This window comes from Pan troglodytes, chromosome 1 (assembly GCF_028858775.2).
Source record: "Pan troglodytes isolate AG18354 chromosome 1, NHGRI_mPanTro3-v2.0_pri, whole genome shotgun sequence".
Classification (NCBI taxonomy): domain Eukaryota; kingdom Metazoa; phylum Chordata; class Mammalia; order Primates; family Hominidae; genus Pan; species Pan troglodytes.
Window position 1 is genome coordinate 94,053,040 of NC_072398.2, and position 12,423 is coordinate 94,065,462.

Genomic DNA, 12,423 nt, shown 5'->3' on the forward strand with positions numbered 1-12,423 from the left:
TTTAGTTTGAGTATGGAAAATGGGTATTGGGGATTCTATGTACTAACGGTCGAGAAGTGAATGTGAAAGAACCACCTTCTTGAGGCCATCTCAGCCTTTATCTTTGCATCTTGCTGGTGTTCCCATTTTTGCTCCCAAGGAGGCAAAGACCCCTTCTCAATATTTCTCAGGATGGAAATGACATTTCACTTTCCTGGTCCTTTCAACCCTGTAGGAAGTACTTCTTCTTCTTCTTTTTTTTTTTTTTTTGAGACGGAGCCTTGCTCTGTCGTCCAGGCTGGAGTGCAGTGGCGTGATCTCGGCTCACTGTAAGCTCCGCCTCCCGGGTTCACGCTATTCTCCTGCCTCAGCCTCCTGAGTAGCTGGGACTGCAGGCGCCTGCCACCACGGCTGGCTAATTTTTTGTATTTTTAGTAGAGTCGGGGTTTCACCGTGTTGGCCAGGATGGTCTGATCTCCTGACCTCGTAATCCGCCCGCCTCGGCCTCCCAAAGTGCTGGGATTACAGGTGTGAGTCACCGCGCCCGGCGTACTACTTCTTTTTTTTTTTTTTGAGACAGGGTCTCACTCTGTTGCCCAGGCTGGAGTGCAGTGGTGCAATCATGGCTCACTGCAGCCTCACCCTCCCAGGCTCAAACAGTTCTCCCACCTCAGCCTCCAGAGTAGCTGGGACTACAGGCATATGCCACCACACCACCAGGCTAATGTTTAATTTTTTGTAGTGACAGGGTCTCGCTGTGTTGCTCAGGCTGTTCTCAAACTCCTGGGCTCAAGTGATCCTCCTGCCTGGGTCTCCCAAAGTGCTGTGATTACAGACATAAGCCACCTTACCTGGCCAGAAGTACTTTCTTGAAGCCTAACTTCCATTTTTCATAACATCCAAGTTTTGTTATTTTTAAGGCCTTCCTGGGTCTTTCCAACCTTTTGGTTCTTTGAGATACCTTTTCTGAGCCTACCCTACCAACCTGAGAATAACTGTGGATCTATCCTTCACCAAACCAGGCAGGTTTAGAATTATGAGTAGAGAATGAACCATCGTGGGCAGGGGTGGGGAACACTTTATTTTAAGGCATATTCATATCAGCATATAAGGCATATTCATATCACAATGGCACGATCTCAGCTCACTGCAACCTCCACCTCCTGGGTTCAAGCAATTCTCCTGCCTCAGCCTCCCAAGTAGCTGGGATTACAGGCATGTGCCACCATGCCTGGCTAATTTTGTATTTTTAGTAGAGATGGGGTTTCACCATGTTAGTCAGGTTGGTCTTGAACTCCTGACCTCAGGCGATCCGCCCACCTTGGCCTCCCAAAGTGCTGAGATTACAGGCGTGAGCCACCGCGCCCGGCCTTTTAAGGCATATTCTAAAGATAGCACCCCAACCTCCAAAATAAAAAAAAAAATCTCTAAAAAATAAAAAGTGATTTCATCTCCTAGGCCCCAATCAATCATCTAAGTAAAGCTTTTTCTTTGGTCCCTTTATCCTCAAAGTCATCTCTTGTTCCCACAACCCACTGCACCTGGGAAGCTGGACAGCAGGCCCAGCTGAAACAAGGAGGTCTCTTTGGTTCAGGTTGGCACTAAGGTGCCCAGTGGTCAGATGAGCAGCCTCAGGTTTGCAGGAGCCAGTAGTTCCTGTCTTGCTCCTGGGGGTACTTCCAGAAAAGCCAGAAGCGGATAAAGCTGGTGACGATTCCTGGAAAGTTGGACACCTGAAATCACAAGAACTGCTATGAGGAGAGGAGCCAGTTTTCCATCTTGCACCCCTGTCACCCCATCCTGGTTGTGCTTACCATGATATAGGGATCTCTGAGTCGAAACCCATAGAGGCACCAGGAGGCAGAGGTGAGAAGGGTAGCAATGGTGAGTGGGTAGGAGAGACATTGGGTTGATTTAGTTTGAATCACCTTAGCCTGTGGGAAAGAATGGAAGACTCTCTTGGCCCAAGCACATCGTAAAGCTTCACTTGCCTAAGAATTTCCTCAAGAAAAAGGTCAGACACCCTCCCTGATCTGTCACCCAACCTTTCCTGCCTCCCACTCGCCCACTTCTACTGCCTTGTCTTCTTCCAGGGTTTGGATCTCCCCTTCCTCGGGACTGTAAGCCATAATATTTGGCTATGAGAGCCTGACTCTTATCTCTCCTACCTCCTTGGACACCCCCACTCACCAAGTCAGCCAGTGGTGAGAGGTACATGCTGATGGTGAAGACACTGCAGAAGAGGCCCAACTGCTGAAGCCGGGCCTCAGGGTTGGGTACCAGGAGCCAAAAGTAGCCATAACCCAGGAGAAGGACCCCTAGCAGGGTTGCAGTCTGTAGGAGCACAACACGCTGCAGGGGAGAGAGTACCCTTACTTCCAGATGTGCACTCTGACTTCCCTGCTAGAGTTAATTCATCCTGCCTTCTCTAGTGCTCCAATGGGGAAGCCAAACTGTCTAGGCCTCCAGCACTGCACTGTCACAGCTCTTTCCCACCACCAACTTGATAGGAAAGTCTTATCCACCCACAACACTGGAGACTTCTGGGGGAGATAAAGATGTGTTTTTTTCTGTGTGCTTGGCACACACAGTAGGAGCTTCATAAATGCTTGTGTGATTTAGCAGGGACGCAGAGCTAATCATCTCATTCTCACCCACAGGCCCTGGCTCTGAAAGAAATATCAGAGACAAAAGCCCTTTCCCCTTAGCTTGTTGGCTGAAGCCCAGGGCAGGCAGCATAGGCATCTCAGGCTAGGCAGAGCTACCAGCCTTGCCTAAATGGGGGCAATGTGTTCATCTCAGAAGGCTGGCTTCATAGAGGAAGGGGACCTGCAAGGCTGGAGAGGCCTTCCTGGAAAGGGTGGCAGTGCCAGCTGTTACAGTCTTCTAGGAAATAGTGTTTGCCCTGCCAGCAAGGCAGGGCGTGCAGCAGATAGGTGGGTCCAAGGGAGGGCCTCTACCTTCCGAGGGCAGTAATGCAGATATGCCAAGATATACAGGGTCTGAAGCGCAGCACCCACTGTGTTGACGACGATGAGGATCCCGTCTCCCTTCAAAGCCCCATAACTCAGCCAGCCCAGGTTGCTGCAGGGTGGAGGGGATGGACATGGCTCAAAGGGTTCAGTGTGAGAGGAGGACCCAAAGGGTCTTTCACTCTTTTTTTTTTTTGAGACGTAGTCTCGCTCTGTCGCCCAGGCTGGAGTGCGGTGGCACGATCTCGGCTCACTGCAAGCTCCGCCTCCTGGGTTCACGCCATTCTCCTGCCTCAGCCTCCCGAGTAGCTGGGACTACAGGCGCCCGGCACCACGCCCGGCTAATTTTTTGTATTTTTAGTAGAGACGGGGTTTCACCGTGTTAGCCAGGATGGTCTGGATCTCCTGACCTCGTGATCCGCCCGTCTCGGCCTCCCAAAGTGCAGGGATTACAGGCGTGAGCCACCGCGCCCGGCCAAGCCTCTTTCACTCTTGCTCCTCCTGCCCCGCCCCCACCTCCCTCTCGTAGCCTTTCCCACTACCGCAGCCGTCGGCCCCTCACTTGACTTCCGTGGTGAGAAAGGGCAGGAACTGGACGTTGTCCACACTCCGGGTCATTCGCATGTGCCTGAGGTCCGAGCTGTAATGGGGCCCCGAAGGGAGGGGTGAGGGGTGGGAAGGGAGAAGCAGAGTGCTAGAGGGGGATGCCCAATGCCTGTCATCCTTTCCGGACCACCGCAGACCCCGCCCCCCTCTCCCCCCCCGCCAGCTATCCTGCCTTCTCCTTCAGGCCTAGTGACCAGCCTCGCCCTTGTACCCCGGTCCCCTCGACCCGATCCCACTTTGATCCCGGTTCCGGACGAGCCAGGTGCTGTGGCCACGTCTCTGTCCCCTCTCTCTCCTTTCGTGACTGCCTAGTCCTCCCCAACCCAGCCCGGCCGCACTCTCACAGGCCGGCGGAGAACATGCCAAGGGTGAAGACCACGCATGCTCCGTAAATGAGCGAGTCCAGAAAGCCGCCCGCCTCCATTACGACTAGAGTCGGATCCCGCGCCCAGCGCCCGCCGCGAGCCTGCGGTTGCCGGGATCTACTGCAGCCCCGACCTGCGGCTCTGGAGCCCCGCCCCGCGCACTCGGCTCCGCCCCCGCACGCTCGGGCCGTCCCTCCGGAAACTGCGCCGAAGCCCCACCCTCCCTCCGACGCCGAACCGGAACTCGCGCCTCTCTCCTCCGAGCGCCTTCCCAGTGCCCTGGTCCAGACCTCCTCCATGTCCCGGTCAGTCCCCTTCCTAGGGCTCCGCGGGTGTGTCCCCGATACCTGCCGTTGCTCACACTCTGCCTACCCCTTGGATCATCTAGACCCCCCTAGTCTCAACGCTCGTGTTCGCACAGGCCTGTGCGCCTTCGGCGGTGGACCTCCAAACAAAAGCTTGCTAGTTTAACAAGACTTCAGCACGCTTTCCATCCAGAGCTCCACATCAGAACCTCAGTTGCCCAGGGTTTGGGAAGTTTTTTTCTGGAGTTTGCTGCCGAAGCCTTTTCTCAAAATAACACATTGCCAGGAATCACCAAGCCTTCCTCTTTTGCCCTCCCTCTCGGGTCAACTTTACATGACGTGGCCAATCCACTGACGCCTCTATCACTGACCCCCCGGTCCAACCCACTTGTTACTGGGAACTTTCCCTCCCAGCCTCCCACACGTCTCTGCTAGTGTGGCTGTGGGGCGGGGCCGCATGCCTCAGCTGGCGTTCCCAGCTTCCCCGACTCACCGAAACAGCATGAGTACCTGAATGGTAGTATGCCAAAGCCCTGCGGTGAGGGGATGGGAGTGGGGTAGAGGTTGGATAGGAAGAACTTCCAGAGTGGAGTGCAGCTCAGAACCCGAGAGACAGCTGTCAGGAGCACTCCGGTCCTGGACAACCCTCAAGAGGAGGAAACACCCCACCCTTTTGGCCTCGTGAGGGGCACACATTCTTTGGAGAGAAAGAAATTCAAACCCACTTGCTACTGTTGTAGCACAGAGAGCCTCGCACTTTGCAGGGACTCAATGGTCATATGTTTTAATATGGAGTTGCAGAAAAGCATGTCCGAAAAAACACATTGCTTTATTTTGAGACAAAGAACATTGTATAAAAAAACTCCAGTTGTAGAAATCAGGACAGACACACAGCAACTTATATACAGATACTGTACACGTGGGCCCTGCCCTTTAGGCTACACTCTAGGCAGAATGTACACATGGGCACTGCCCTTAACAGCTACACTCTAAGAACAGGTTGGCACAGCCCCCCTGCTGGCACAGCTCTGGGGAGTGCTGCCCCAGGATGGGAGAGAATGCAGTACCTGGCTACAAACTTCTCTGTGGCAGCTCCACAGATGAGGTCTTGCTGGGAGATGCTGCGTCAGCCCAAGCATGCTGCCTCTCCTGTACCTGGTTCCCAAGCAAGAAACTGTTTCTTGCTTTTCCTTCAGTCAGTTCATCTGGGCATCCTGGCTCTCTCCTGGAGGGGGCATCTTTGACAAGCTTTGCCCATCCACGTGGCCCCTTCCAGCTCAGCTCCCACTGTGCCTTAAGGGACCATGTCTGCACAGCTTGTTTCTTTGGCTTAAAGGCAGGAATGGTGGGAAAGGACTGTCTCCACTTCTTTCTCCATCCCTCCGAGGTGAAGGTGGGGATGGCACTGCCGGGCTGGTTGGCCTCCTTCCGGTTGAAACCCTTAATACTGACCCGTTTTGAGGCTGCTAGGTGATAGCTTATGCCTGTGGTGGGAGTGGTTCCCAGGGCTGGGGGCTCTGAAAGTGGCCCCAAGACAGGTTTGGAGTGCCTGTCCCTCTCTTCAGCCTGTCCCTCTTTAAGGCCAGGTGTGGCATACACCTTCACGGGGTTTGCAGCAGCAGAAGTGGAAGGAGCAGCACAGTCCAGGCAAGTGGGAAGAGGCGTGGGGCAGCACTGTGACCGATGCTATGTAGAACCCGCACCTCTGGGTCATCTGCAAGGTGAGAGGGCAAAGGCCACCAATGTGAGTGGCTCCACTATTTGCACTGGCTCTCAGCCCAACAGGATTCCCTCAGCCTCAGCCTGGTAAAGGAGCCACCTCCTGTACCCAACCTCTTCAAGCAGACCCCTTCCTGTGCCCCAGGCCCAGTTTGCTCCAGCTACCCACCTGCTGCAAGTCTCTTCTCCTGTGGATTGTCATGGGCCTGAGGACTGTGAGCTGAAAGACAAGAGTGGTAGTAGATCAGGTACTGTATCAAAGAGGCAGAGGGCTGTAAGTATGAGTGGGCTGGGCTGCAAGACTTCTATACCATCCTAGATCACTAGACCGCACCCAGCATAGAGATGGAGGAAGGAGGCCCACAGGGCTCTGACACTCACTGATTTTGCCACTGACAGTCACCTTCAACCTCAAGCAGCGGTCTTCATGCTGGTGGATGGGTTTGGCTGCAAGATAAGCCCACAGGGGTTAAATAAGAAACCTTTGCTGGAAGAAAATGTAAGTCCAAATGCCCCTCGCCCTGCTTTCTCAGCTCCCTACTCAATTTCATTCTTCTCTTCCCTCTAACCTTGATTCCTATCCTCCTTAGTTTTTGCTAACTTCCTGCCCAATGTTCAGCCCAGCCTCTCATTCTTTGGAAATAACCCTCAGCTTTGGCAGTGGTGACAAAAAGAACATAGACACTGCCCCTCCCCACATTTCATCCTTCATTCCTCCGAGTCCGAATATGTTCCTCTTGCCTGGGCCACTTAATACTACTCTTAGGCCAGGCGCGGTGGCTCACACATGTAATCCCAGCACTTTGAGAGGCCGAGGTGGGCGGATCACGAGGTCAGGAGTTCGAGACCAGCCTGGCCAATATGGTGAAACCCTGTCTCTAAAATACAAAAATTAGCTGGGCATGGTGGCACATGCCTGTAGTCCCAGCTACTCGGGAGGCTGAGGCAGAAGAATCAATTGAACCCTGGAGGTGGAGGTTGCAGCAAGTCGAGATCGTGCCACTGCACTCCAGTCTGGGCGACAGAGCGAGACTCTGTCTCAGAAAAAAAACAAAAACAAAAACAAAAACTACTCCTGCCTAGCCCCCACTGACAGAGTCCTAGATTCATCTTATACAAAGCTGATCTCATAACTTTCTTTTTGAAACGGAGTCTCACTCTGTCACCCAGGCTGGAGTACAATGGTGTGATCTCGGCTCACTGTAACCTCACATCTCCTGGGTTCAAGCGATCCTCCTGCCTCAGCCTATTGAGTAGCTGGGACTACAGAGGTGCGCCACCACACTCGGCTAATTTTTGTATTTTTTTAGTAGAGTTGGGGTTTCACCATGTTGGCCAGGCTGGTCTTGAACTCCTGATCCTAGGTGATCCACCCACCTCGGCCTCCCAAAGTGCTGGATGATCTCATAACTTTTAAAATCCATCAGGCCATGCGCGGTGGTTCATGCCTATAATCCCAGCACTTTGGGAGGCTGAGGCGGGCAGATCACTTGAGGTCAGGAGTTCGAGACCAGTCTGACCAACATGGTGAAACCCCATCTCTACTAAAAATACAAAATTAGCTGGGCGTGGTGGCAGGTGCCTGTAATCCCAGCTATTTGGGAGGTTGAGGCAGGAGAATTGCTTGAATCTGAGAGGTAGAGGTTGCAGTGAGCAGAGATCACACCACTGCACTCCAGCCTGGGCGACAAGAGTGAAACTCCATCTCAAGAGTAATAATAATAATAAAATAAAATAAAACCCATCAGTGGCGAGAGCCCTCAGGATAAAGTCCAAACTCCTTATCACCTTTTAGTTCCCCCATGGTCTGTTCTGTCCACCTCTCCAGGCTCACATCTCCTCACTTCCTGTGTCCCTCCAACTCCAGCCAGGCTGAGCCACAGGAAGTTCCCTGAAGATGTCATGCTCCCTTTGTACGTGTGCCTTCATGCCTGGCCAGCTCCTCTGCTTGTCCTGAGCTCTGGGACCATCTTCCCCACTGAGCCTTCTCTGAGCCCCATAGCCTGGCAGGTGCCCAGGTCATTTTCCCAAGGCCCCTGTGTTCATGTCTACTGTAGCACACTGTTCTAAGGGTCTCTTAACCTATGTGTGTTTCTTCCCAGCTTCCTTGAGGACAGGGGCTCTGTAGTGTTTTATTTATCTTTGTGCTCATAGCGCTAAACAGAGTGCCCAGCACATAGTAGAAGCTCACTCACATTGGGATGTAGATGAATGAAAATAGAATTCAAGATCGGAAGGGGCCCTCTGCTGCTGGACTCTGCACCAAGCATGTACCCAAGCATGTATGTGATGGCAAAAAAGAAACACAGACACTGTCCCCTCACAGGCACTCACAGATGTAGTAGTAGCTGTGTCCTTCTTTGAACTCCTTGCCCAGGGTGAAAGGTGTGAAGCGCTGGAACTTCTCAGACAGCTTCTCCGGGCCATGCTTGGCACTGGGCCGGTTGCACTGCCAGCGGACTTGGTCCTTGGACTGGGGCTGGCACAGCTGGTACTCCTCATGCTCCACCAGGTACAGTATGTACTGCTCCATGGCAGCATCTGCCACAGAGTGATCCTCATAGTGCGGACAGATGATGTCCACGTAGTCATTCAGCTGCACATGTATGGTGTAGTCCTCATTCCGGAACCTGGGGACACACACAGGGGGAAGAAGCAGGTGGTCATTCAGAAGCCAGGCCAGATCCTTGGGCCTCTGAATGTTTACATGACCTCTCACATTTCACACTGGACCCCAAGAGATTTTTCCGAAGTTTCAACTCCCAATATGTACTGATCTTGATGTCTTACATTTCTCTCTGCCATCTCTAAACATTCCCCCGCACCATCACTGTCTCCTGTTGGTCCTTCAAATAGCATTCACTCAGTATCTTTCGGGTACCAAAGCATTTTCCATAACCCCCCTGATACTTACCTGATATTTAGATGGGCTTCTACCTATTTCTGTAGCTCACTTATCATTCTCTTCTACCCATAAATATTTCCCCAAATCTGTTCTACCAGTTGCTCCTTTTAAATGCTGTTAGGCCTCAATCTGAGACCCCCACAGGTCCATTCTGTAATCAGAATCCAGGAAACCCTTTCTCTTTACCATGCTAGCCTGGAGCCTCCAACACATCTGTGTCTTCACTTTCCTTACTCCTCTCACATTTCCCCGGACCCACTGAGTAGATCTCACATTTCCCAGCTTCACTTTTCCTCAAAAGTGAAGCTGGTATACCCGGGCCCACAGATAATGCCCCAGTCCTTTAAGTTAAATCACTCTCATCAATTCATTCAGCCCCCTCAAATCTTCCCTTTCTAGCTACTCAAAGTTATACACTGGTCTCCTTTTCCCCTTCTCAGAGCACCCCAAAACAACCCTGTCCTTTTATCTCTAAAAGCCACACTTCCACCTCCCCCTAGATGAAATGCTGGAGCTCTGAGCTTGAGCTTGAGACGGCCTCTCCCCTCTCCCCTCTCTCCCCTCTCTCCTCCTCTCCCCTCCTCTCCCCTCTTCCCAAGGTGGAGCCAGCACCCCTCCCCTAGTTCATTCCCCCTGGCCCCACCGGCTCCAGCCTGACTGCCCACCAGCCCCTCCCCACCAGCTCCAGACACCTGGCTCCAGCCTGGGTGGGGTCCCAGTAGGGGGAAAAGTGCTTCCCCCCACCCCGCAAGCTGGTCAGTTTCTCTAATTCCCCCAGGCACTGCCAGCTAGAGACCCAGCAGAATTAGCGCCAACTTGCTTCGAACTGAAAGCCCTGGCCACGGCTGGGAGGGCGAGGAAGGAGTCAGGCAGAGAGGACTCGGAGGTGGGCACCCACTGCCCAATCAGCATGACCCCTGAGAGGCCAGACTTTGCAGCAGCGTGCCAGCGCCCAAACTGGGCTTACCAGGCCCCTCCCCCACCCTGGGGAAAAGAGAGAGAGGAGCAGAGAGAGGCTTTTAAAATTCCTCTCTGGAGAGATAAACATAGAAGCCATTTCAGAACAGGTATTTCAGCTCTGGGCCTGGCGTCTTTCCCTCATTCCCGTGACGGGCACTGACTCATTCCTCATCCACCTCTGCTACCCGCCCCAGCACTCATGAGAACCTGTGAAAACTTACCTTGTCAAATGTGCACAGCCCCCAGGACCCCAGGAGGGCACAGCGCCCACTCACCCCCAACAGTGTCCTCCAAACAAAGGGAGCTGGCAGGTCAGAATGAGGGGCCTGCCCTCCAGCATGAGGGAGGCTGGCGCCCTTCTCAGCATGCTGCCCCCGCCTGAGGCCTGGAGATCCCAGGGCTGCTGCCCACTGGCCTGAGTCACCCATGCCAGCCTCACCTACCCCGTTCATTGTTGCCTCATATTTGCCCCCACGCTGGGCCCAGCTTGGCTGCCTACGGACTCTACTCTGGACTGGCGTCTCTTTAGTCCTGGGTATGATAGGGTGTGCGTGTGTGTGTGTGTGTGGCCAGAGGGTCACCCATCAGCCCCCTCTCCTGGGGGTACAGTCTGCTGTACTTAGCCTTCATTTGACTCTTGCTCCCCATCTGGGAAAGGGGGGCAGCGGCGTCAGGGAAGGCGGGGAGGTGGGTAAGGAAGAGGCTCCTTCCTGAAAGAGAGGAAACCTGGGAGCTTGGGAACGGAAAAGGCCAGGGTCCCCCCCTCCCTACTCATGGCTTCCTGTCCCCTCCTCCTCCTCCAGTCAACACCTGGCATGGGCATAAACAGGGACTTTGCTCTCTCCCATACTAGGGCGAGATGCATCAGGTCAAGGAGGCAAAGCACAGGGAGCGGGTGGCGGAGGGCTGGCTGAGCCTCCCCAGCGTCCATGGGCAGGAGGGCATTGCCCTCTGGGGTTGGCAGCTGGCTGTTCTCTCCCCCACCCTAACAAGCCACAGACAACAGACTGCCTCACCAGACGATGACACGGGGTCAGAGGAAGCTGGCACAACGTATTTCTCAAGGGGAGTGGGGGGCAAGCTTGCTAGGGCCGAGAGTGGCTAAGCCGGTGAGATGGCTTTCGTGATACCAAGCTGCCCACTTCTCTCCCTGCTCCTCCCTACCACCCTCTCCTGTATTCCCTCAAATATTGTTCCCATAACTTCAGAAAACTCAAGGGCAAGAACAAAGGGGCCGACAGAGTCTTCCTCCCAGTACCATTTGCCTCACAGCCCTAAACCTGCCCAGGAGAAATTAACTCCTTCCTGCCCAGAGCCTTCTGTAACCCCTTTAACCTCTTCTGTTCCTTCTGAAGCTTTCCCATGATCTCCCTCTCCCAGCTCTTCGCTTTTACTACTTGAGAGCCCCATAAACAGGTGATTCCCTCAGCCTACCCATGCACAGCATGTGCCTCACTCATGCCACCCCAAAAGACCCCTAGTGAGGGACTTTCCAGGTTTGCTTTAAATACAGGGTGAATGCATAATGAATGCCTACAGCCCAGCTCTCTCCTGAGAGGTCCTTCCAGGGTTACCTTGAGCATTCTGTGCACTCTTGATGTCACACCAGGTATCTGTCAGTGTGGTCAGATACCCAAAGGACACACAAGGAGAGGCGTGGAGGCTTTCACAGTGGGGGGGTGGGGGGCCTGGAACAAGGGCCCTGGCTGCCAGGGGCAAAGTCTATGCTGAAGGCAGGAACTGCCCAGCATGAATCCCTCACTTTAGAGTAATAGGGGTGCCAGAGAGAAGGAAGGGAAGGGCAGATATAAGCCCATGCAAGTAGACACAAGCATGCCCCGGGGTGGGGTGCTCCCAGATATGACGGAGAAGTGAGGGGAGGAAAATCTACAGCCGCCCTCCTACCTCGGTCATCTACTCTAGGCTCAGCTCAGGGGTTGGCCGGGACAGTTATCCCGGTGGGGTAGTGCCAGCCGGGAGCCCAGGCTGCCAGCGGGAGTCTCGAGGCTTACTTGGGATTTGAACTGTTCCAGAAGACGGTGTGGCGATCAGCAGCGGCCAGACTGCAGCACAGACCCAAGAGAGGGGCCCAGAGGAACTCCATAGCGCGGGGCCTGGCCAGGCCGAGCGGGGACGCGGGTGTCCTATGGGTCTGGGTTCCCACTGGCTTTCTCCGCGGCGCAGTCAGCGCTGGGCTCACAGATCTGGCCCCTTCGCCTAGCGACTCCGCCTTTTGGGCCGGCGCCGCCCGACACCCCGCCCCGCCCTCGCCCCGCCCGGCGCGCGGCTGCCCGGGGGCTTGGGGGCTGGGGAGGTGGAGGAGGGGCGGGGTGGGGAGGCGAGGAGGCTGGGGGTGCAGGAAAGAGCGAAGCGCGCTCCTCTGCCCCCGCAGATCTGCTCAGAGATGTGTGTTCGCTCACTTGTGGGTCTGCGTGGAGCTTTGTGAGCCTGTCCGGGTGGTGGGCTTGCGTCCCTGGGCGCAGTCGCGTGCGGGAGAAGGGAAGAACTCGCAAGTGCGAGTCTGCGAACGCGGGGGTGCAGGACACGGCTTTGCTGCTCCGCGCGCGGACCTTGCAGGGTGCGAGGTTTTTGACATGCCCCGCACCTTTCCG

At 54.6% G+C, this 12,423-nt stretch overlaps 2 protein-coding genes across 8 annotated transcripts; both read right to left on the reverse strand.

Annotated features, from left to right (window-relative positions):
* Positions 1-1,039: 1,039 nt before the first annotated feature.
* SLC50A1 (solute carrier family 50 member 1) lies at positions 1,040-4,123 on the reverse strand. 6 transcript variants are annotated; one of them, XM_003949578.4, is made up of 6 exons: positions 3,902-4,123; positions 3,514-3,591; positions 2,940-3,063; positions 2,170-2,331; positions 1,794-1,913; positions 1,040-1,712 (listed from the first exon to the last, which is right to left on the reverse strand). In XM_003949578.4, exons 1-6 carry the CDS (start codon positions 3,979-3,981, stop codon positions 1,611-1,613), a joined length of 666 nt encoding a protein of 221 aa, XP_003949627.2. In that variant the 5' UTR covers positions 3,982-4,123; the 3' UTR covers positions 1,040-1,610. The 6 variants fall into 6 exon arrangements, with proteins under 6 accessions (XP_003949627.2, XP_063668830.1, XP_009431406.1 ...); XM_063812760.1 differs by having other exon boundaries at positions 3,921-4,081; XM_009433131.3 differs by having other exon boundaries at positions 3,494-3,591; positions 3,902-4,079.
* A 914-nt stretch (positions 4,124-5,037) lies between these two features.
* Positions 5,038-12,034, reverse strand: EFNA1 (ephrin A1). Of its 2 annotated transcripts, XM_001141980.5 has the most exons (5): positions 11,824-12,034; positions 8,281-8,576; positions 6,328-6,393; positions 6,116-6,166; positions 5,038-5,941 (listed from the first exon to the last, which is right to left on the reverse strand). In XM_001141980.5, exons 1-5 carry the CDS (start codon positions 11,913-11,915, stop codon positions 5,829-5,831), a joined length of 618 nt encoding a protein of 205 aa, XP_001141980.2. In that variant the 5' UTR covers positions 11,916-12,034; the 3' UTR covers positions 5,038-5,828. The 2 variants fall into 2 exon arrangements, with proteins under 2 accessions (XP_001141980.2, XP_003308473.1); XM_003308425.5 differs by lacking the exon at positions 6,328-6,393 and having other exon boundaries at positions 11,824-12,017.
* Positions 12,035-12,423: the final 389 nt, after the last annotated feature.

What these genes read in the sequence shown, in the direction of transcription:
- EFNA1 (XM_001141980.5), bottom strand. Translation starts at nt 11,915, where the DNA reads ATGGAGTTCCTCTGGGCCCCTCTCTTGGGTCTGTGCTGCAGTCTGGCC. An exon ending in TGGAACAGTTCAAATCCCAA is followed by an intron (nt 8,577 to 11,823) that starts GTAAGCCTCGAG and finishes GTGTGTCCCCAG; the next exon opens with GTTCCGGAATGAGGACTACA. An exon ending in GACTGTCAGTGGCAAAATCA is followed by an intron (nt 6,167 to 6,327) that starts GTGAGTGTCAGA and finishes CTTGTCTTTCAG; the next exon opens with CTCACAGTCCTCAGGCCCAT.
- SLC50A1 (XM_003949578.4), bottom strand. Translation starts at nt 3,981, where the DNA reads ATGGAGGCGGGCGGCTTTCTGGACTCGCTCATTTACGGAGCATGCGTG. An exon ending in TCTCACCACTGGCTGACTTG is followed by an intron (nt 1,914 to 2,169) that starts GTGAGTGGGGGT and finishes TCTTTCCCACAG; the next exon opens with GCTAAGGTGATTCAAACTAA. An exon ending in TCAGAGATCCCTATATCATG is followed by an intron (nt 1,713 to 1,793) that starts GTAAGCACAACC and finishes TTGTGATTTCAG; the next exon opens with GTGTCCAACTTTCCAGGAAT.